Raw genomic sequence first — 21,136 nt, 5'->3', positions numbered from 1 at the left:
ATGTAGCGAACAATCACCTATGATGTTTGACACAATAGTAGGCCAGACTGTAAAATACCTTGTGCTGGGCTGGAAATGGTGCATGGAAAGCATGAGAAAGCAAATTATGTGGTGATCACAATAATAAGACTTTACCATTAAACTCGCCTTCCTCCCCCCCACTGCTACCGGGGCCTTTCCTTTATTAACATTTCAAGGCCTTAGGCTCAATTATCTGAATTAATCTCAATTTCATTTGCAAAGTTTTTCAAAAAGAAGCTATGTTACAGGTATTCGAAATATTGCCTACGCCACAGGACAGGCACAAAAAGAAAACATTAACAACTTTAAAGAACATATAAATTTTAGTCATTTACTGGCTTCTTTTCCTCGTCCACGGCCGAAACCACGGCCAAAACCTCGCCCTCTCCCCCTGCCTCGTTTGTAAGTTTTCATTGGTGGGTTTTTCGTTCTACTGATCATATTGAGCTGTTGGAAAATTGCTCTTCTAATGTCTATTTCATCTGGTATCTGAACAAAACGAATCTTTTCACCTTGGACAAATATTTCATCAAAATGTAGGACACGTCCATCAACTTTTGTAAGCGTGACATCAAGCATTCTAATGTTCATAAATCCATCGACATGTGCGATTCTTCCATACAACGCTGATTCGTCGCGCAGTTCTACGGTTGTGATGCATCCTTTGCAAGCATGAAGCAAGCAAATCAGCGTTTTTTCAGCCGAGTACTTCTCTTCCCCTGCTATTTCCACTACTTCAGATGCCGCCATGTCTTACATTCTAAATGCGAGATTGGCCTCGTGTTGATTTGGCGCCAATTTTGATAGAGGATGTTTGATCGGTTTGATGATGTTGTGTTGTGAAATTGGATCACTGTTGAATACAAAAGTAAGGCTGCCTTGGCGAAGGGCATCTGCTGATCCCGACGACAAATCCTGGTGAGTTTTCCTAAGCACTGTTAAATTTTAGTTTAAGAAAGGAAACATAAAAAATGATTGAGAAACCTTCCAGCCTGTATATTAAAACAAATCTAGAACCGTATTATGATATGGTAAGGACCATATTTTGGAAATTAACTGTTACTTCAAGTTAAACATAATGAAAAACATATATTATATTATCAAGTGTGCCCAGCCTGTAAAACGAACATCAATTTGCATAGGTGAAGGCTTTTATAAAAAAGGCTCACATTTGAAGTTTAAGAGAAGTAAATCAACAAGTGTATGACTTATGTAATGTAATAACTTCATCTATATACCTTCATCAGACAATAAATAACTTCACTTTTCAAAAAGGATTAACTGGATTTTTAAACAAAGAGAATGATTTTAAATATTACTAGACTGCTAGTAAACAATTTTTAATTTTTTTTTATCTTTTACATGATGTAATAATTATTTCTTTTAGCCTTTAATTTATAGTAGGTCCACATCAGCTCTTTTGAGTTGCCAGACTTTCTAACCTGCTTAAAAAATAAAAAAAGTATGTATGTATGTATGTATGTATGTAATGAATACTCTATCTTTAAAGTTTTAGTAGGTACAATGAGGTGTTCGAAAATATTTTTACTTACTGTTTAGATATTTACTGCAGAACAAACTAGGCATTTTTAATGCAAATAGTAATTTAGTTTTCCTTTTCTTTTAATACTGATGGTTTTTGTTTTGGGCCCATTGAATTAACAGGGATTTTGCGAATATGAAATTTTGCGAATTATGTACTAATTTTTCAAATAAGCATGAAAGTTGGTGATTTTGTGACTTTCTGTTACCTGTTTATCATGGAATTGCTTTGGATACTATTTATCAAAACAAGTCCAACTATGAATTGCTTGTTTTCCCACTATGTAAAATGTTTCATGCCACTTAATACTTTGTGAACCATTTTGGTCCTATACAACACTTTGCAGGCCATAAGTTGAATTTTTTTATTCCTAATTGGCAGCCAAATTGTTTTGTTGTAATTTTCTTTATTGTTTTATCAGAACCGTAGTGGAAAGTTCGCTTTTTGCATGCCATACGTTTTACACCACTAGTATTGGTGTCCGATTCCTACCACCAGCTTGCTTAAATTCATGAGGCATGCCTTGTAATGCTGAGCAACCCTCGCAGAAGGATATGTAGTATAGTTTATCTGTCTGACGGAGATGTGACCTTTATCAGGGTTTTTTCACATTCCTCAAATTGTTTCATGTTGTATCATTTTCAAATGAAAACAGTACACAGAAATCAGTGGTGTGGCCAGAGTGGGGTGGTTTTGGGCACATATAAACCAAACAGTAGGAGTTCAGGGGTCTACCCACAGGAAAATTTTAGCAGACCACAGCCTTAGAAATAAAGGAAAAAGTCTCCTATCGCAAATATTTCTTAAATAAGCTATGTCATTTGTAAGTGCCGCTAGTCATGGCCACAAGACATCTTTCTTTGGACATTTTTAAACATGCAGAAAAAGCTTTAGATAATTTTTAAATATTACACCATGTCAGCAAATTTTCAAATGAAAAACCAGAACATTCATGCCATGCCAATGCAATTATGCCAAAATTTTGCAGAAAAATACACCAATTGTTTGCAATTGTTTGCAAAACATTTTTAGTGTAACATGCGTGTTCTCTAGAATGGTCTCTGAGGCATTGACATCATGTCTCACAAGATAGGTATTGTGTAACCTTAAACATTTTTGTGTGGGGTCATCATTTCCACTGCCTAAGAATGTGGAAGAAAAATGTAGCTTAAATGCATGAATAATTGTTGTTCTTGTGATGATGTGATGTGAGTGTTGATATATCAGTAGTGAATAAAGTGTTTGTATATCACTAGCAGCTGATTTATGCTGCATTTACAGCTACAAACTCCAGATTTTTTCAATCAAAATGTCAATTGCAATGATTTGAAATATTATTTTGCAAAGTAGAATTCAAAGAAAATTTTGTGAAAGGTCAAATGTCACACTGCCACAAAACTGCTAAATTGTTACAAAAAGCTCAAAAATTAATATAGCGTTACCAACCTCAAATTGAACAATGCTCTTGAAAGTTTTAGACTATGAATGCACAAAGAAGACACTCAAATAAATTATTGTCAAGAACATGTATGCAGTGGCAGACACCTGGGGTATAAGGGATGGTCATCTCCCCAATACTTTGGATGGCAATGGCTTCTTGTTCTAAAACAGTGGGAAAATGTGATGTCATTGTATCTAAACAATAGGCTTGCCCCCCCATTATCTAACCAAGTTTCTTTCCTTGCATTTATGTTACTGCTAAAGCATAAAAAGCTTTAAGTTTTTTAATTTGCAGAACAACTATTATATACATGTATGTGTACTTAGAAATTAATGAAACATCTTTCCATTTTTTGAGGACACAATGTCAGTATTCAACTCAGAACTTGCTGATGAAATAGAAAAAGCAGTCCTCTTGATGAAGAATGGTGAATTCGATAATGCAGTCAAAGTTCTAAAGCAAAGTACTTTGAAATTTTGAACAATGTTTTCTTTTGTTGTTGTATTGATATCTTTAAATAAATTTCTTCTTTGATCTCTTATAAATTCTGGATTAAGACTACAACAAAGGGATGATATTCATAATATTATTACAGGAAAACATATGCCAGCCAATCAAGTTGCTGAATCATGGTTGTGTGAGTTATGCATCATCACTTGCAGAATAAAGGTTGGAAATTGCAGCCTGATTTTTCAGTTTTAGTATTCAATATGTAAGGCTGATTATCTTTAACAGCATTACTTTCTCAAACAACTTAGAAATATGAACATAAACTAATAACACAGAGAACTGTCAAGTGGGTCAGAAAGACATTTACTCCCCTGTTTAGCCCCTGAGTTTTTTTGTTAGAGAATCAATCTGGCCCACTTTCAATATTTCAGCATTTAGTCCTTCGTTTGTATACCTAGATAGATATTTGATATTTTCATTATTCCCACTTATTTCCATTGTATTTTGGATTACCTACTGGTGATGTCTTATGCTTGCAAACACAGTGAACTATGCAAATTACAAAGTCTTATTTTGAAATCCTTTTTTAGAAGACGGAAAAGTTTGAAAGATCATCTGACATAACAAATTATCGAAAGCAACTTTTGGAACTTTTAGCAGAGGAGCAAGGTGCATTATCACAATTATCATATATTTTGACTAACTGACTTATAATATTGATTACAAGTTGACTAGCATATATGATAAAAAGTAGCTTTCAAGGTCAATCAACAACTGTTTTTGATCCTGGGCTCTTTCCATCAACTACTTGGACATTTTGTACTCATTTTCATCCAGCCTCTCCAGACATATTGCTTTATATTTAGTAAAAGTATTCAACCGGTTTTTGAAGCTCTTTTCTATCTCTATTTTACAGCCATTTTGCAGCAATGGCCTTCTCCAAGTATTCTGTTATATTTACTATCAGTTACTTGCATGCTCCAGCAATTTTTCGAAAGCAAAAAACACATTAGCCTTTGTAGCTAAAGCTTTTTAAATCCCCATCTCATATAAGTTTGATTTTTTTATATTTTAAAGATTTTACCTTTTTAGTGAAAGTAAGTGAATTAAAAAATAGTGAAAATCAGAAACATTAAAATTTGTTAAATCCTTGGATATGATTGTTAAATCTTGGTGATTAATTTTCAGGACCTCCTTGCTCTGTCCTTGGCTCCATAACCGAGTTGTGCAGCATTTGCAACATCCTTTCATTGGATTTGGTAGAACGAAATTCTTTTCTGGTGGCAGGCAACTCTCTAAAGGAAGATGTTGGCCACCATTTGGCTACTGCTACAAAAAGAGGTTTTTGCACATCACATTTGTCAGTTGATTTGCGATGATAACTTGTGCTTGAAGCCAATAAAACAGAGCAACAGACAAGCACTTGTTTAGACATGCAATGATGTAGAAGTTGTTTTGCATTCTCTTCTTACTCATTAGCAATTAGGACAAAATGCTCAAGAAGCTCTCACTTACTAAGGAAATAACAAAATCACATTAGAATTATATCAACATATTTCGTCTGTTTTGATCATTTTGAGTAAAGCTCACCGTTAAATGCATCCATATTATTTCGCATTTTAAATCAATTCTGAACAAACGTCTGAGCACTTTGTTATATTTCAGTGATGGTTCTCGCATCCAATTCTTTTCGAAAGAAAGCAGAGATACTGAACCGCTCCCAATCTTGTAGTACACCAGATATCGTGTCATTGATCACCGAATGCTGCAGAATGTTGCAAAATGCTCCAGGTACTCTACCAGCTTGATTGCAAGTACAATAAATACATTCCAACTTTGTTCTCTCAATCATAGTTCATCGGAGCTGCACGGCTCGTGCAAATGGTGCCTCTTATATTTAGAAATATAACCCTCTTGTCAAGTTTTCAAAATCGATTAGCAAGCATAAAACGTGAACATATTAATGCGTGAACACGCACCATAATCCTCAATGAAAATCTTTAACCTGTCCCGCTAAATTTTAGGCGTTGGGTAGAAGTAAAAAATAGTTTCCTGTTGAGTGATTGAGTTGAACTGTCTTAGGATCAGTCACCTTTTTTGTTTGCCATGAAATGGTTCACCCAACAAACGCTAATTTTTTTGTCCAAACAATTTCTTCCTCGCCGACCAGGCGGTTTGTTGCAACGGAAGTAGAAGTCTACCAGATAGTTAAAGTCATTGTGATTTTAAACATTTGTTGAGTATTTTGAGTCTGGTTTGCACTTCAATAAGTAGCGTAGGGTAATACTGAAAAGTCGAGGGAAGCGCTGCTTGTAGATGCACAGCTCTTTCGACTGGAAATGCGTTATGATTTTGTTGTGAAGCTATTTTGATGTTTTCATGATTTTCTAACTGAAAAATGGAAGGGCTACGAATTTTATCAAAAAGCGGATATTTTACAACAAGATGCTTGGTGAGCACTTTAACGTTCTATCGCCGCTAAAGCGAAATGGTTCTAGCAGTTTTCTTCTGATTCAATGTGATTGCATCTCATTGTTCTTGCGTTTACGTGTAATGCAAGTTCAAGTCCATTTTTCATGCAATCGTCCAGTATCAATTTGTCGGTTATTAGTATTTTGTCTTTTTGTTTGAACATCGGTGTCGTTTGCTTGTTATAGGGGAACAGAGTAAGTGGTTGTCAATGTTCCTTGTACATGTTTCAATTATGGTAATGATGCTGCTATCCTCTGAGAATCAAGGTAACTTGAACATGCTTTGTTTCGATATTCTAAGCTACATAAAAACTCAACTTTTCGAAATTCTTACATCATTCTATGATTTATCAAGATAAACTAACCTCATCGTCATTTTTGTGCTCTGTAAGCTCATTATCTGTTGCTAAATTTCAAACGCGAGGAAACATTTTAGTTTAGTGTTCAGTTCATCGTTAATTTTGTTGCCTTTTAATAACAAAGTCTTCCGTAAAGACCGAACATATCTCTTGCTCGTTTGTCCTAGCCTACAAATTATAGTTTCTTTGATACGGTGTGAGAATTGACAATATTCAGGAAAACGAATACAAAGATCGTCATTTTCTACCTTATTGCAAAATTAGTTGAGACTGCGTTTCCTTGAACATTTCTCCGTCCGTGACGTCACACATCAATATTCAGACGCACCATTATTTAACAATTACGTTGTGCTTATTAATACAATATTTATTGAATACGCGGACTTCTCCGTTAGCATATATGCACTGAAAGCACAAAACATATATATATAACATATATATATAACATATATATAATTGAGCGGGTAGCTCCATGTCCACATTGTGAACTTAGAAAAGTCAAGGATCACCAATCGTTAATTCGCATTGCAGTCCAATCAGCCATAATTTATTCTGTTTAATTCCAAAATGATTTTTGCTTTCAATATGTTTTCGTATTGATCTTCATTAAGGCCAAGCATTCGAAAAGATGGTGTTGGAACTTTTTGAATTAACAAGAAGAATCAAAAGACAGGTATAGAGAGATTAATGCTTGTTGAAGGCACCACCTTCTCTGTTGTTCACAATTCTCCTAGTATATCCATTTCGATTCCGTTGTTCAGTACACAGGCTCCTGCTTAGCGCACCTCCTCGGCACTGCCTAAGATCCACCAATTGTTTGTGTGTTTTCTTTGATCTTCACCGCCGGTCTGATCTTCCTGCTACGACTGCGGCAAATCAGCTTTAAAAAAGCTTTTCGAAATCTCTCATTGCCAAACCCAAATATGACTGGGTTAATAGCAGGCATGAACTGGGTTATAATTGCGGTTGCTATATCCAGCCGTATAGGTATGACAAAATCACTATCAAAAATCTCCATCAGGTTGACAACTATAAAAGGGACAGCGCATATAAAGTAGTTAAATATCACGCTAAACAAAATAATGGTGCCTCGTATTTCGTCTCTTTTGCGCTGACTTTGATTCAGTGATCCTTGTGCAAAGAAGGTTCTCGTCTGCCGTAATTTTTGGAAGATGCGCACCGAACAAAACAAGAGAACGAATAATGGTCCGACCATTGATGTTACAGCTACAACTATCGAGAACGACAAACTGGTCCTGATGCGGCAAGTACATGCCAATTTGCCAGGCGAGAAAGTGAAGCGAGACCAGCCTAATATTGGTGCCAAGCCAAGAATCATGTGGTAGAGCCATATAGCGGCCATTGCAAGTTTGACGTTTTTGCACTTATCGCTGTCGTATAGTGCAACATAGCAATACCGCTTTACCATTATCAGCATCACGAAAGCAAATGAAGAAAATGTCAGGACGAATTTGATGTATCCAGATATGTCACAAAGAAGTCTACTTGGTCCTGTGGAGCCAGAATATAATCCATGAATCATGAAGCCTGTATTTAGGCACATTAACAGGTCACAAACAGCAAGGTTAATGATCAGTACACTAGGGAGTTTTTGTAGAAGCTGTACCCTTCTGTAGACAAAGCAAATGGCAACATTGGCAAAAGACCCAAACGTGAAAATAATAATGATAATGCTGATTATTCCGCTTTTCTCTGCGTTGCTAAGCAACATTTCATTCTGAACGCTGGTGTTTTTCATCATGATTAATGGCGCAATTTTCACGACAAAGTCTTTAGAATATTTGCAGCGATCAGCCTTTTCCATGCGGCGAGTGTCAACCCTGACATTCCAGTGCAGAGGCGAACCGTTGCTTTCTCAAATTCGTGAACGTTCTACCATCTCAATACTTATGAAATCTCAGTTTTTTAATGGTACAAACAAAACCTCCGTTTCTGCGTGTAGCGGAGATGGATTGTCACTCCAGCCTGGCTTTTATGCAATCTGTTAAATCCACTTTTATCGCGTTGAACGAGACACTAAAACTACCTAAAAGTCCAACCCAATTGAAGTTCTTTCTCGCTTCTGACAATCAGCTATCCCCAGTTGATGTGCTTTTCGAATATAACTGTTGCGTATTCGCGTTTTTTAAACGAGGAATTCAAACGTCCGGTTGTCAGATGTTCGCTGGTTCTTCGGCCCAAAAGATGAAAGTCTGCTCAAAAAATATGGTCATCTTCTATCAATTAACAATTTGTTGCTTTTCCTTCGTCGTCTACTTTTTCATAGGTATCTTGAGGCATATCCAATTGGTTGTAAGAATCTCACATATTTAGCTACATCGATGTTTTTCGCCTTTCTCTTGAACTATCTAAATTTACATTGTTCTGTAGCCATGCATTCAAATCCTACAGTTCTCTCTTCACCGCAATTGCAAATACAATCTTATTCAATTGTTAACTTAGTTTTGCATGATTATCCATGCCTTGAAGCCATAGCTGTTTTGTCATTTGTCTGCTTCACTGATTTTCACTGTTTCCATCATTTCTCGTACAATACTTGAGCTTTTCCTTGTTTTCGGTCACTCTGTTTGATGCAGTTCATCCTTAAAGCCCCTCCAAGTTTCGCATATCTCTTGTTTGTCCTCGATCAGTTCTCATAGTTTTACCGTCTCTACTGTGATTCCGTTTCATAAACAATATAAGCGTTATCTCTGGCTAGACTAATTGTCAGCATTAATTTTGCAGGATCCGTCAATTTCTGGTTTGGTAGCAGGTGCTTTATTGCAGCAGGCTCATATTGAAGGTCGAATGGATTCACTTTGTTCAATGCAATTGTAACCAATTCTTTTCGCTTAGAATTTTAATAGTTTTATAATACTGGCGTCCATACGATGTAACAGTGGTGTCCTAAGCTTTGACGACGTAAATTGAAAAGCAGAGGCATTGCTGAGAAGCAGTTGTTTTTTAATAATATGTCTTCTCAGTAAGTCACAATAGTGTGCTTTATAAAAAATTCTGCGCAGTTGATTTTTCATAAGACTGAATTAATAATTTTCAAATCAGCAAAAATAAAAAGCTATATTTATTCGTACAAATTTTTGACAAGGGATTTAAGAGCTCTGTGAGGAAATGTATGCCAGGCAAAAATGCTCACCGAAAAGTTGAATATATAATTTAGATGCGCGTATGTAGGACCTAACTCCGATTTTTCGAAAGTGTATATCGTGCCTCGTAGAATCTAGTACTAACCTTTTGGAAAATATTTTTTTGTGGGTACATTGAGAGAGGGGCTTGTTATGATTGTCTGGGAACTATTGTTTACACCGAATGGTGAAAATCGATACCATTTTAAAACCATTTATACAATTATTGAAACCGGTTGACAAACCAAAATATTAAAGCTAGTAATATCGTAGAAATGGACATAGGAGGTCCTTGTACTCGTTAAAACTGATTGACAAAGAACTGTCACAATCAATACCTTCTCTTTTGTTACATCCTCTGTTTTTGGATATTTACTTGTGTCTCCTACGATGCAGTGCTGTGATTCGGTTTTATTCGCTCTCTTTTTCTCCCCCTTCTCCTTATTATTTCGCCGTTTACTTTAAATTTCTGTAGACTTTGAGCATCAACTATCTTCGTTGGCCGGCCTTTTTCAAATGATTAGTAAGAGGGAGGAGGCTGCCAAGAACCTTATTGAAAAGTATCAGGGATACAAAAACACAAGCAAACTTCTTCAGCTGTTGACAGGTAATTGATCATTCATATAACTTTTTTGTATATTACAAGAACCAGAGATGGAGCAAAAGTAGATTTGGATTAAATTTCTTGGAAGAGTTGAACGAAATTTTTTGTAGCCTGATCCTTAAATTGGTTGATAGTGCCCATATTTATACAGTTTTAGCAAATGCTTCATGTTATATGTAGGAAAACACAGAAAAGACACATCCTAGTACGATTTTGAATTGTTCAAAGTTTTGGTTAGAAGTGAGTGCAGAGCGAATCAGCCAAATACTAGCCGTATAATCGTATAATATCGGATGGAAATGAATTGAATCCATTATAGTGCTGTTTACTTATGTACTAAAAGCTGTACTATATCTGCTTAATGTGTGCTTTTGCAAAAGAGCCAATCAGCAGGCAATATAGGAATATCTGCGATTTCTCGCCATAAAGTCAAAATGTATTGAGGTGTATCAAAGCCGAAAATTTTAAACCCAAGGGCTGGGTTATAGTGTACCTGCTTTTTGTATGCCTCATGTCCACGCAGTGTCTCCTATCCGCTCGTCCTCTCCAATATTGGAAAAGGTTTCTTTTTATATACGGTAGCATAATATATACGGTAGCAGAATAATTTCACATTGGTGGATTCACTCTTTGAACCTTTCTTTGTAGCCTACACGCTCCTCAAGGAAAATAATTTTATGCACTGCTCTGTTATAACTCAAGCATTATGTTGCCAACTGAAACAAGAGGGTGATGAAAACGATAACCTGTTGTTCAGCAATGCTTTGAATGTTCTTGGCATTTGTTACTTCGAATTGGTATGTTTTATACGCCTCTTTTCGTATCTACCTGTGATGATAGTGGTACTATCTTTCTCTTATTTTTCACAAAGGGGCTCATCTCTATGATTATTTTACCGTCATGTTTCAGTTATAGGAATGTTATTTTTTTTCAACTTTGAAGTCATACAATGAAAGCATTAAACAATACTTTGTAGGAAAAGCCCAACATCGCTTGTCGTTTATTCGAGAAGTCGTCAAGAACGTTCCCGCGTAACAGAGCCCCGTTGAAGAATTTACTCCTGACGCTTGAAGTTTTGAATCAATTCGAAATCAAGTCGGATTGTATTCATCAAGCTTTGCGGGTTTGTTCACCGTTATTTTTCCTTTTTTCGTTCCTTCAGCCAACCTTATACACTAATTGTCTAATCAGGAAGGCCGTACAAACGCAGTACTAGTCCTCTTGTGCCGTATTGGTTTGAAACTTCAACGATACCAACATACCTCCAGAAAATTTTCTAATCGCTTTTAAAGCTTCTTTAACTGTTTCGTTGAATTTTCATCTTCTTTGAATCAACTTACATTAGCATAACACTTCCAATTAAGTGCCATTCAAGAAATCTGAACGCGACATTTGATCAATGCATGCCAAAATCGGTAATCTTCTAGTTATCAAGGTTTTTTTCACAGCTGTATTCAAACTGCTTATGTTGTTTTCCTCGTATCCAAAGCAAAGTATTTAAAAGGAATAAAGTGTGTTTCAGTCCCGTAACATGCAGTGATAGCGTGTCTCAGAATCCGTGTCTTTCCTATAATGTACCGTTGCCTTTCGGTTGATGATGCTATTCTCGTGGTATATTTTTTACTTCTGTCGCTTTATATTGCAGCTAGTGCAATCTGATTGCCAGATGCCCTTAACTGGCCACCGAGTGGCATTTCGTTTTGAGGAAATTTTCGTTCTCAAGTTGTGTGCTGTAGTCAGTTCAAGGTTTCAAGGTTCGTCTATTTTTGTTGTCATCTATCAATGTCGAATAATGTTTTTAAAAACTTAAATTATTGAACTCGTCAAGTTTTTCGGATAAAGGAATTATTCTTGAAAAATCTTATGCGAAGTATCTCTAACATACTTGCAAAGACTTATAAGTCTATGCTATATATTTAAAAACAAAGACTTAAATTTCTTGTCTAGGATTAGAACAATATACAAGAATAGATGCTACAGCAAAATTTTTTGTACTTCAATATGCCATTGATTTACCTAAAAAGATATCTTTAACATCATATCAGTAAATTCTTGCCCTTTTTGTGTTTCCTCTGACTGACTAAAAAAGTAACCCTATTTTCAAGATTCTGTGCCCCAGAGCTCTAGCTTTCAGACCAACGTTTCCCAGAGTTTTTCAGAACTCACCTGTAATACGTTTGATCAACTGACTGAGCCCGCCGGGAGTAAATGGAAACATTTCGCCTCCCTTTGCCATTTAAGCATGCTTTATCGAGTCGTTTGATGACTATACAAGCAATGTCTTTTTTATAAAGGAACAAGGCTATGTGGCAATGGAGATAGGCTTTGTTTATACTTGCCTTGTTTGGATGAGAGGCAGCTGCTAAGAGACCTTGCTGGTTGCCTATTTCAGCAAAAAAGGTGGGTTAAAGGGTGCCCAACTTGAAAGAGGCGTGTGTCAGTATAGATATACTATACTGCTATATATAAAATATACAAACATGTATACATGTTGTCTTTTATAATTCTGAGTCCTTGCTAGCTCATCAGCCAATCCACCAGGTAGAGCATTTCGGGGCTTATGATCAGTATGCTCCTTTACACCTGGCAAGGCTCCCTACAGCTTTTAAGGCAAGGCTCCCCATAGCTTATCTTGGTCAAGTTTTAGGAGATACTTCCTTCTCCCTACGAAAAAGCTCCTCTTTCCAATTCTCCTTTACTGCAAAATATCTATATATGATGCAATATGAAGACTTACCTTTACCAGTTTCATAACTGATATTATTTTGTTGATACTGTCTTGTTGTGGATAATTTGGATCTAATGAAATTGAAGATGAGTATCGAATGTTTGTTTTACAGATTCAAAGAGGCATCTCGTGCATATCTTAGTTTGATAAGAAAGTCCAGACAGTGCTGTTTCTCTGGGGTAAGTTTTAACGTGAACTGAAATTAATAACTGCATCATGCAATCTATTTTGCCTATGTAGCATACTCCGCTCATTCTAGATTCCCCTCTCCTCGTAAGCAAAGTGAGCACTGGAGAAACAATAATCTGGATTTTCAAGGCGTTAGATTAAAAGAGCTTCTGTTCTTTAACGGCAACTATTAATTTTTTGCATATTTAGATGAATGTTTGTTTATGTGGCTTTCTAATATTTGTATTCAGTTTGACAGTAACATTGAGTTTCATGGACTATGGTATTTGCTCACAAATTTTCCAACCCTGATATGGATGACATTGAGAATTTAGCTTTTCTTGTGTGTGTAACTTTTTAAATGCTCAATGGCATGAAACCGTATGTCAAGTTAACATCTTTGCAAACTGTGTGCAAATACTTTTCTTTGAAGCTCTATTTGTTTTATAAAAAGTATTTCCTGAGCATCTTGTTTTCTCAAACTTCGGTCAGTTCCACTCCTGTCATCGAGTCTCCTGTTGCATTCTAGAATAGCGATGAAAATGGAAATCTGGTCCTGCTCTTCCACCAGGCAATAGACGCGTTAATGAAAGCAAAGCTGCACAACCAAGGGCTTGTCTTATGCAACTACATTTTGCAGTTTCCTGCTTGTGTTACGACCTTGATTACAAATTCAACAGGGAAGATCCTGCAGTTCTATGATGACGTCATCACTCTTGTTTATAAAAGTGAGATTCTGATGCATCTTGGAAAAGACAGCGAGGCTTTATCTGTTTTGCAAAGGCAAGACGTTTTTATTTCGTTGGCACGAAATTACTTTTCCCGTTTTATCTCCGTTGAATTTTATTTAAAGTTGCAGGACATTTCTTCCATGTTTTATTTTAATTCTGCCATATAAAATGTTTACCCTTTTTTATAAAAAAACTGCCCCTGTATTCACTGATGTATTCTGTCAAAAACTCAATTAACAAAGCTCTTCTCAAATGGCATCCAGGAAGAAGACTTGAGTCAGAAATTTAGTTTTCTGCTAAGAAATCAAAGAGGTTGTATGAGTTTAAAATAACAATATATTTATTAACACTTTGCTTTCAACTTATCAGTATAACTTCAACATTAGAAGAAAACATTGGAATCCGGCAGCCTCTTGCTAAACGATCAAAATTTGAAGGTTTGACATTCCTTCAATTTTTCATTTTCTCAAGCTTCTTTTTGACCTTTCTTACGATATTTATCTTTGAAAGTTATCTGCGTTTTATTTCAGTTTTGTAACGGTAATGATTAATTAATAGTATTGATAGTTTTTTGGTATTTTATTTGGTAATGATTGATTGAAAGGTATTTAAAGTGATGACATGTCTTTCTACAAACTTGATATTTCCTCTCTTTCTCCCTAACCATTTCTCCCTTCCCCTTGTTAGGGACTAGCTATAGGCTCATGCGCCTTTTCCTAAAATCACCAACTAAAAAAATTTCAGTATTTAACGACCGTAGCTGGTGGTCGGGAAGGTGAAGTATAAGATTAAGGTTTTGAAAGGGGTTGGCTGTCTGTTAAGGCACACAGGAAGATGTGAATACAAGGCTGGGAAGAAGAGTACATTCTCCCCTTTTGAATTCAGCAACAAGATTCTCTTTTTTTAAAGTTTCTATAAAATGTCATAAGAATAAAGTTTTTCAGAACAACTTTGAATTATTTTATCAAATGCCAAAGTGGAATTTCAACAGATATCTTATTATTACAATAATTTTTTATCGTAGTGGGCATTCCTGTTGAATGTATTTGTACCCTGAAATTGGATGAGCTAAAGGCAAGTCTCATTTTATCTGTCGTTTTGTTAAGTGGGACTATTTTAAGATGAGCTAGTAATTTGATATCGCCATCAGATGAACAGTGAAAATCCTAATCGGCAATATCTCTGTCCTTATATAGACAAAATTATACAATAACACTGGCGTCGCATTGACGGCGACAAGTGCCTCGAAAGAAGCATTGGATCAATTCAAAAATGCCGTCAAATCAACCAAAGGTACGTTCTTTTTATCAGCAATCCTCAATCCACGCGTGGAAATTCTTGAAATGTGATTTTATGATGCTGCAACTATAGTTTTTATAATGGTCAATATTACAAGTATTGAACATTGTATTCGATTAATAGAGTGCCTTCTAAATGGCTTTGAAAAAAGCAAACATTTTACGACATACTAAAAGTTTTTTCGTCTGACACTCCTCAGAGCATAAAACGTCAGAATAAGGTTCCGAAAGAACACGATGGAAAATATATACCCAGTTGTGGATCGAAATAGGCCAATCAGAAAAAACGCAAGCACGAGACCGGTATGGTTGACCAATCAGTGCCGCGAGCCTAAAGAAAAATTACCAATGGAGTCCAAGAGAGAAAACGAACTCCTTCTGTCTACACAATGGCGGCTTTTTCGTTTTTATGTAGATCGACTCCAAAACTGCTAGATGGAAGGACGACCGGGCTCTGCCAATTATCCGAAGCATGTCGTCATTATAGAGTTTTGCACAATCTGGGTTGTCTAAAAGATGTTGACCGATGGCAGAATCACTTGTTTTAACAGTGTTTCTAGACCTACAAGGTCGAGGAGGCTGTTCTCTTTGAGGGGCAGTTTTGTTTCTTATGTTGGAAGGAACATGCTGTTTTATCCTATCCCCCAATCTTTGGGTTGTGCGTCCTACGTAGCCAGAATCACACTGGCACGTAAATTCATAAATGACGGAACTTTTTTGGTTGGTAGGAACGCAATCCTTTTGAATGGATGGAAGGGCTCTCCTAGTGCTGTAAACAATCCGAGGATTGACAGCAAAGAAACAATTGGTTATGGCTTGCCTAATCTGACTCTCGAATCGCAAGGAAGTATTACCAATCCATGGTAGTTTCAAATAAACTGGGCACTTTTGCGGACCAAACTTTTGAACAGCCGAAAAACTTGCGATCTTCTCCTTAGTATAAGATAAAATGACGTCTTCTGGATAGCCGTTGTCCAGGAAGATCGTTTTGAGTTTTTCCAGTTCGGCGTGCAGAGTGCCTTCTGTGAATCAAATTATCGTTATCATTATTGACATTATTAACATTATATACCTTGTCAATGGAAATTTAGCAGCTAGTTGAGTTAGGAATCTCCACTCCTGTCCGTCACCATATCTCTGTTTTGCTTTATGGCTGCTTTCTTTTTTCATCCTTATTACTAAAAGAATAATAACGATTAAAACTTGGCTTTTTTTAAGTTTTAAAAAATAAAAAAAACTATTGATTTGTCTTTGCTTGTATTGAGACTTGAAATTGGTGGATTTCTGAAGCTTTGCAAGTCTTGTCGCTTTTTCAGTATATATGGCAGGCTTTTCTTTCTTACAGATACCATCGACGATATTGTTATTTTCAATTATTGCAAACTGCTCTTCGATCAAGGTATGAAGGGCATTGCCCTAAGAAACTGGCATGAAGTTTACAACGAAAACGTGTCATTAGCGGATTTAAAAGAGAAATTATCAAACCCTTTTAGTACTCATGACTTCTCTTGCCTCAGCGCCGAAGTTTTGAAAGATTATTCGTGAATGATATTAAGTTAATAAAATGAAAAATTTTATAAACCAATCGGTCAGAATTTCTTTAATACACACTTAGTTTTTTCGTCTGAAGATCGTCCTGAATATTGTGTGCTGTGAAGAGCTGGACCAATTAATGAACGAAATAGTGCACGATGTGTGCCGAAACACCAGTCCTGTTTTTTAATCAGGGTAGAATGTAATCTCATTTAAAGAAATACCGCAGTGTTGCAAAGGAATTATAAAAATGAAAATTTATCATATCTACGTCAGTAGTAAACCTTGGGAAACTTTAGATGTATTTTTTTAATTTCTTTGGACATAAAATGGTTATTTGGCAAAGACAGTCGAATCCCTCGATAGTTGGAAAATGATTTAGCTACTTTTGGTCCATTATTGAGGAACATTTCTTTAACTTTGGTAGTCTGTAGGTTTTCCGTCGTGCAGAAATTGTAGAAGTAGAAATTTCTTCAAGAAGCTAAGAAATGTGATAAAGGCTCTCTGATCAAATATGATAGTGTGATGATTGGGTTTCATCCAGCTTGAAACTCGACAGATATGTATTAACTGTTCTTAAACGGTTTTGAGCATTTTACCCAACATCTCACAGGGTTCAAAGTACAAAGTACATGACATTTTGTTTTTGATTGGAAATGTCCTGTGTTTATATGATAAAAATAGTAAGAAATAATTTGTTTAAAGTTTGCGTCAAAATCTGATAGCATTGTGAAGGCTAATTAATGCCAACTATCGGAAATATCGAAAGTATTTACAATGTAAGACAAATAATACTGTAAGAAATTACAAGAGGCTATAATTCAGGGATTTCCAACTAAATTTGTTGGTGGGCCAAGACAAATACTTACGTCACAGGCGGGCCAGATGGAAGATTATGTAAATTTTCGACAAATTTTGTAGTGAGCAGTAAACGGATTACACGAAAAATGATACTTAAAGTTACACAACAGTTGTAAGAAAAAATATCGATACGAAATGTTACATTTTCTGTTTGCAGGAAGTTTATTCAGATCACACATTAAACTGGTAGTTGACTTGTGAAGTATGTCATGTAAATGTTTGTCTAGATGAGCTTTGACTATGGCTTTGATTTGTTCAGCTTCATAATAGAAAACGTCTGCTTTTGGATTAAATCAGTTTGCCTAATAAGGAGAAAGCATGCCCAAAAGTGGCATGCTGGCAGGGAGGCAAGGGGGCAATTACCCCCCTGTTGACATGAATTATCACCTTATAGGGACCCCGAAGACACCCTAGCCAAATAGCTAGCAAGCAAGGACAATTTACATAAAAGATCCCAACAATACAAAAGGAGGACATTGTGGTGCCAGTTACAACTTTACCGGATTGCTATTGGAGCGGAGTAACTTTCTTATCGGATAGGGGTTTGAGTTACACTACGCCACACCAATCCCGTACACAACGCTCGATTAGCGGAGTGGAAATCACTCCGCTCTGGAGGTGATACGAATATCACTCCGGAGTCACTCCGTAGCGGAGCGCTGTAGTATAATCGCACGAATCCGATATGCTCCACTTTGGAACAAAGGATTTTCTTATTGTTTTCCGCTTGAAGCAATTCGATCGATAGTGAATGCCGCTTTCTGAAATTTTATTGCTGTTGGATAATGCCAAATCGAAATCGTGAAAACATTTTCGTATTTGGATTTCATTTCTTCCTGAATTTTAATAAAATGGCCCTTGGACGAAAAACATACTTTAACACATCAGATAGCAACACAATCTCGCTATCCGTCCTACGAACCCCATCATTTATCTTTCAGTTTCATGGTTGTTTTCGTCATTTTATGCATAGCTATTGAAAACGAATTCGCAACAGCAAATAGATTCGAAAATATCATCAAAAAATTTAATCTGGTGGATTTTGTTTACCAGAAATGCAAAGGAATGCAGGCTTATGAGCGAACGGAGCGTCGTAGTGTAACTGCTACCCTAAATATCACTCCGGGGTAAAAGTTACTCCGCTCCGATAGCAATCCGGTATGGTGTAATTCTAGCCTGTATAACCACGATAAATCGCTTTGAAGAGAACAAGAATTACATTCCATTCATTTTTCATTTCATTTCATTCCATTTTTCATTCTTCATTCACGGTAACCCCGTCGGCAAAGGCCGCTTTTCATTTCATGTCATCTTGTAACATATCACCTCTTCCTTCTTACTTGTTGATTCTAAATAGTCGTGTTTATATTCTACACTTAGGCTTATTTATATTCTACACTTAGGCTAGCCCTTACTTTTTACGCCGTCGTAGCAGGACATGACATTCGTGACTAATCTTGTATGTTCTTTAGCTCACCCGGGCGCATTTTGCTGTTAGGATACAGGCCACACTAGATTATTCGAATGCTACGACCATGAAGACAGGTCAGAAGAATCAAGCAAGCTTTTAGAGCCACTGTAGGGCTCAACATATACATCAATATATCGCTATAATTTCTACCATCTATTGTTTCGCAAGTGTCATTGTTAAATCTACCTTCGTTGCAAGCGTACACTAAAGTAAATCGTTTACATTTGTATTATTGCCTTGTTTTGGTACGTTTTACCTACTCATTATACCAGTCTTTAAGCAGTAGTTCTCTTGTCTACTCATATCGCAGTTTGTTGCCATTTCATACCGTTACGGTAAACGGCGTTACCTTATCTTATGCATTGAGTTTCGTTGCTATTATCATGTATTTATTATTCGTAATACACTTACGTTAAAAAAGTATTGAGACACCATTCGAAACTTCGAAGACATTTTATGCAACAAATTCGGAAAGACTTTTTTAAAATCTTTCTCATCAAAAAAGTACGGCAGCTATTTCCACGTCGAGTCACGTCGCCCCTTATGGAACGATTTCAGTAAAAATTGTTTCCTCAGCTTTTTGGTACTTCCTAATAAAATAAAAGTACTATAAGCACATTCTTTGCTGTATAACCTACATGCTTGTGTAAAGACAGTCTTATCGGCTTTTCTCTCTTTCTGCACGAGCAACATACATAACTACAGGCTACTATTCTTGGTGAAAAACTTAGGCCATCGTCCCTTTTGGAACGACTCAAATTTAGGTATGCAGAAAAGCGCACAATGGAGAAAAACCGGGAATTATTAAATGGCTTCTTTCCTTCTACCTTTATAATTCGTCAGTATCAAATCAGACTTTCGTTGAGCCATTTTTTTTCAAATTCAGAGTAAAGAAAAAATAGTTATCCCCCAGTTTGGTTTTCTTACTTGAATGAGACTTTATCACGTGTAAAAATCCGGTGAATGAAAATTTTGCAAGCTATTGTTTAGGTTTCAACGAATATTCGTTTTTGGGAGATGAAGAAACACGTTGTGGGGGTTGGTTTTGTTTTAGCTAAAAAACCGACCGAGGGAATGACCAAGAAAGTTGAGGTGCAGGAAAAAAAGAAGGGTCGAAGGTCTAATGACAACTTTTTCGTTTACATTCCGCTTACTTTTAAAATATTCTCCTAGCTTTTAAGAACAAGATGAAACAACGATAATTAGCAAAGAGTTCAAGTAATGGCGTCAGCAAAATAATTTCGTGCGTTTTTTGAAGATAAACAAACCTAAACTCCTTCATATTTATTTTTATCATTGCACAGTCAGAGATCATGAAAAAATCGAATCGTTCCATAAGGGGCGATGTGACTCTAACTTTGGTGCGCTTAACAACAATCGTCAAACACCATCTCAAGATCCCACGCTAATTCTAAACGATTTTTGCAGACATTAGATACCAGGGGCGTACCGAGGTAGGGGGTGCGGGGTGCCTTTGAGGAACCCGCCGATAATTTTGAGCTGTTAAAGTTCAGATTAGGCACCACTTCATAAAATTATTGGGAGGCTGCAAGGAGTTTTGTTTTGCTGAAATTTTAAGAAATGCCAGGAAGAAAATTCATCATATAACTTTCAACTTGTGGATATTAATTTAAGAGAAAGCTTGCGTCACTGAAAATTGCTTTAAAAAGTGCACTTTCCAGCAAACTGGAAGCAAAAAAATTCGAAAGTTTTTTTCCTACGGCGGCAACCATGGTGTCACCTCGAACAGTATAGTTATATCATGGGCTTGTTCTGATATGTAGACCTAAAGGGTTAGAAGGCCTGATATTTTCATGTTTTTTTGCATCGACACAATGTATTGGAGAATGGTGTCAGCAGCTCCAAAATACATACATTCTGTTGCGAGCGTCATGCTGTTTATAATTTGAGAAATAATAATGAGTTTATGGTACCAAGGGTAAGAACAACCATTTATGGAACCGAAACTATCAAATATAGAGGGCAGCCTCTTTGGCTCTCTTTACCTTAGCACAAAAGGAATGCTCAATCCGAGGGGCGATTCACTCTTGCAAATAGCGTACGAGATTTTGCCTAAAACAAAAGGGTTTCCGGGGATTTTCAGATGAAACAATAGGATTTTCACAAAAGATGTACGAGATTTTCTTGGAGTGATTTGCCCCTCGGCTCAATCTATTAACCAGTTTAAGAAAGAAAGAAAGAAAGCTGGAATGGCACCGACTGTACATGCAAAATATGTAGGACGTTCGTGCCACAGCTTGTGTCACTATGGTTACAGCTTACTAGAGTTCCTACTGAGCCCTTAGCCTCTTTT

The 21,136-nt window shown here is 36.5% G+C and overlaps 3 protein-coding genes across 4 annotated transcripts; 1 reads left to right on the top strand and 2 right to left on the bottom strand.

Annotated features, from left to right (window-relative positions):
* Positions 1 to 225: 225 nt before the first annotated feature.
* On the bottom strand, positions 226 to 771 carry LOC135685552 (U7 snRNA-associated Sm-like protein LSm10). Its single transcript, XM_065201530.2, has one exon. It carries the CDS (start codon positions 769 to 771, stop codon positions 349 to 351), a length of 423 nt encoding a protein of 140 aa, XP_065057602.2. The 3' UTR covers positions 226 to 348.
* Positions 772 to 813: 42 nt separating this feature from the next.
* On the top strand, positions 814 to 16,542 carry LOC135685729 (uncharacterized). Of its 2 annotated transcripts, none has more exons than XM_065201777.2 (20): positions 814 to 939; positions 3,363 to 3,468; positions 3,601 to 3,674; positions 4,049 to 4,124; positions 4,644 to 4,796; positions 5,121 to 5,246; positions 6,113 to 6,193; positions 6,897 to 6,958; positions 9,031 to 9,088; positions 9,904 to 10,035; positions 10,681 to 10,829; positions 11,009 to 11,155; positions 11,678 to 11,786; positions 12,327 to 12,432; positions 12,873 to 12,939; positions 13,458 to 13,711; positions 14,029 to 14,096; positions 14,684 to 14,733; positions 14,856 to 14,952; positions 16,303 to 16,542. In XM_065201777.2, exons 2-20 carry the CDS (start codon positions 3,369 to 3,371, stop codon positions 16,500 to 16,502), a joined length of 2,109 nt encoding a protein of 702 aa, XP_065057849.2. In that variant the 5' UTR covers positions 814 to 939; positions 3,363 to 3,368; the 3' UTR covers positions 16,503 to 16,542. The 2 variants fall into 2 exon arrangements, with proteins under 2 accessions (XP_065057849.2, XP_065057848.2); XM_065201776.2 differs by having other exon boundaries at positions 4,046 to 4,124.
* On the bottom strand, positions 6,520 to 8,986 carry LOC135685737 (melatonin receptor type 1A). The gene has a single exon (XM_065201790.2). The coding sequence runs from the start codon at positions 8,108 to 8,110 to the stop codon at positions 7,085 to 7,087; it is 1,026 nt and encodes a 341-aa protein (XP_065057862.1). The 5' UTR covers positions 8,111 to 8,986; the 3' UTR covers positions 6,520 to 7,084.
* Positions 16,543 to 21,136: the final 4,594 nt, after the last annotated feature.

The sequence above is a fragment of the Rhopilema esculentum genome, chromosome 15 (assembly GCF_057945365.1).
Source record: "Rhopilema esculentum isolate cy_ngs chromosome 15, ASM5794536v1, whole genome shotgun sequence".
Taxonomy (NCBI): domain Eukaryota; kingdom Metazoa; phylum Cnidaria; class Scyphozoa; order Rhizostomeae; family Rhizostomatidae; genus Rhopilema; species Rhopilema esculentum.
Note: the sequence above shows the minus strand (reverse complement) of the source record. Positions and strands in the feature narration are given on the sequence as shown.

Coding starts and splice junctions, on each gene's coding strand:
- LOC135685737 (XM_065201790.2), bottom strand. CDS start 8,110: ATGGAAAAGGCTGATCGCTGCAAATATTCTAAAGACTTTGTCGTGAAA.
- LOC135685552 (XM_065201530.2), bottom strand. CDS start 771: ATGGCGGCATCTGAAGTAGTGGAAATAGCAGGGGAAGAGAAGTACTCG.
- LOC135685729 (XM_065201776.2), top strand. CDS start 3,369: ATGTCAGTATTCAACTCAGAACTTGCTGATGAAATAGAAAAAGCAGTC. Junction 3,675..4,045: donor TCATCACTTGCAGAATAAAG/GTTGGAAATTGC, acceptor ATCCTTTTTTAG/AAGACGGAAAAGTTTGAAAG. Junction 14,734..14,855: donor TGAAATTGGATGAGCTAAAG/GCAAGTCTCATT, acceptor GTCCTTATATAG/ACAAAATTATACAATAACAC.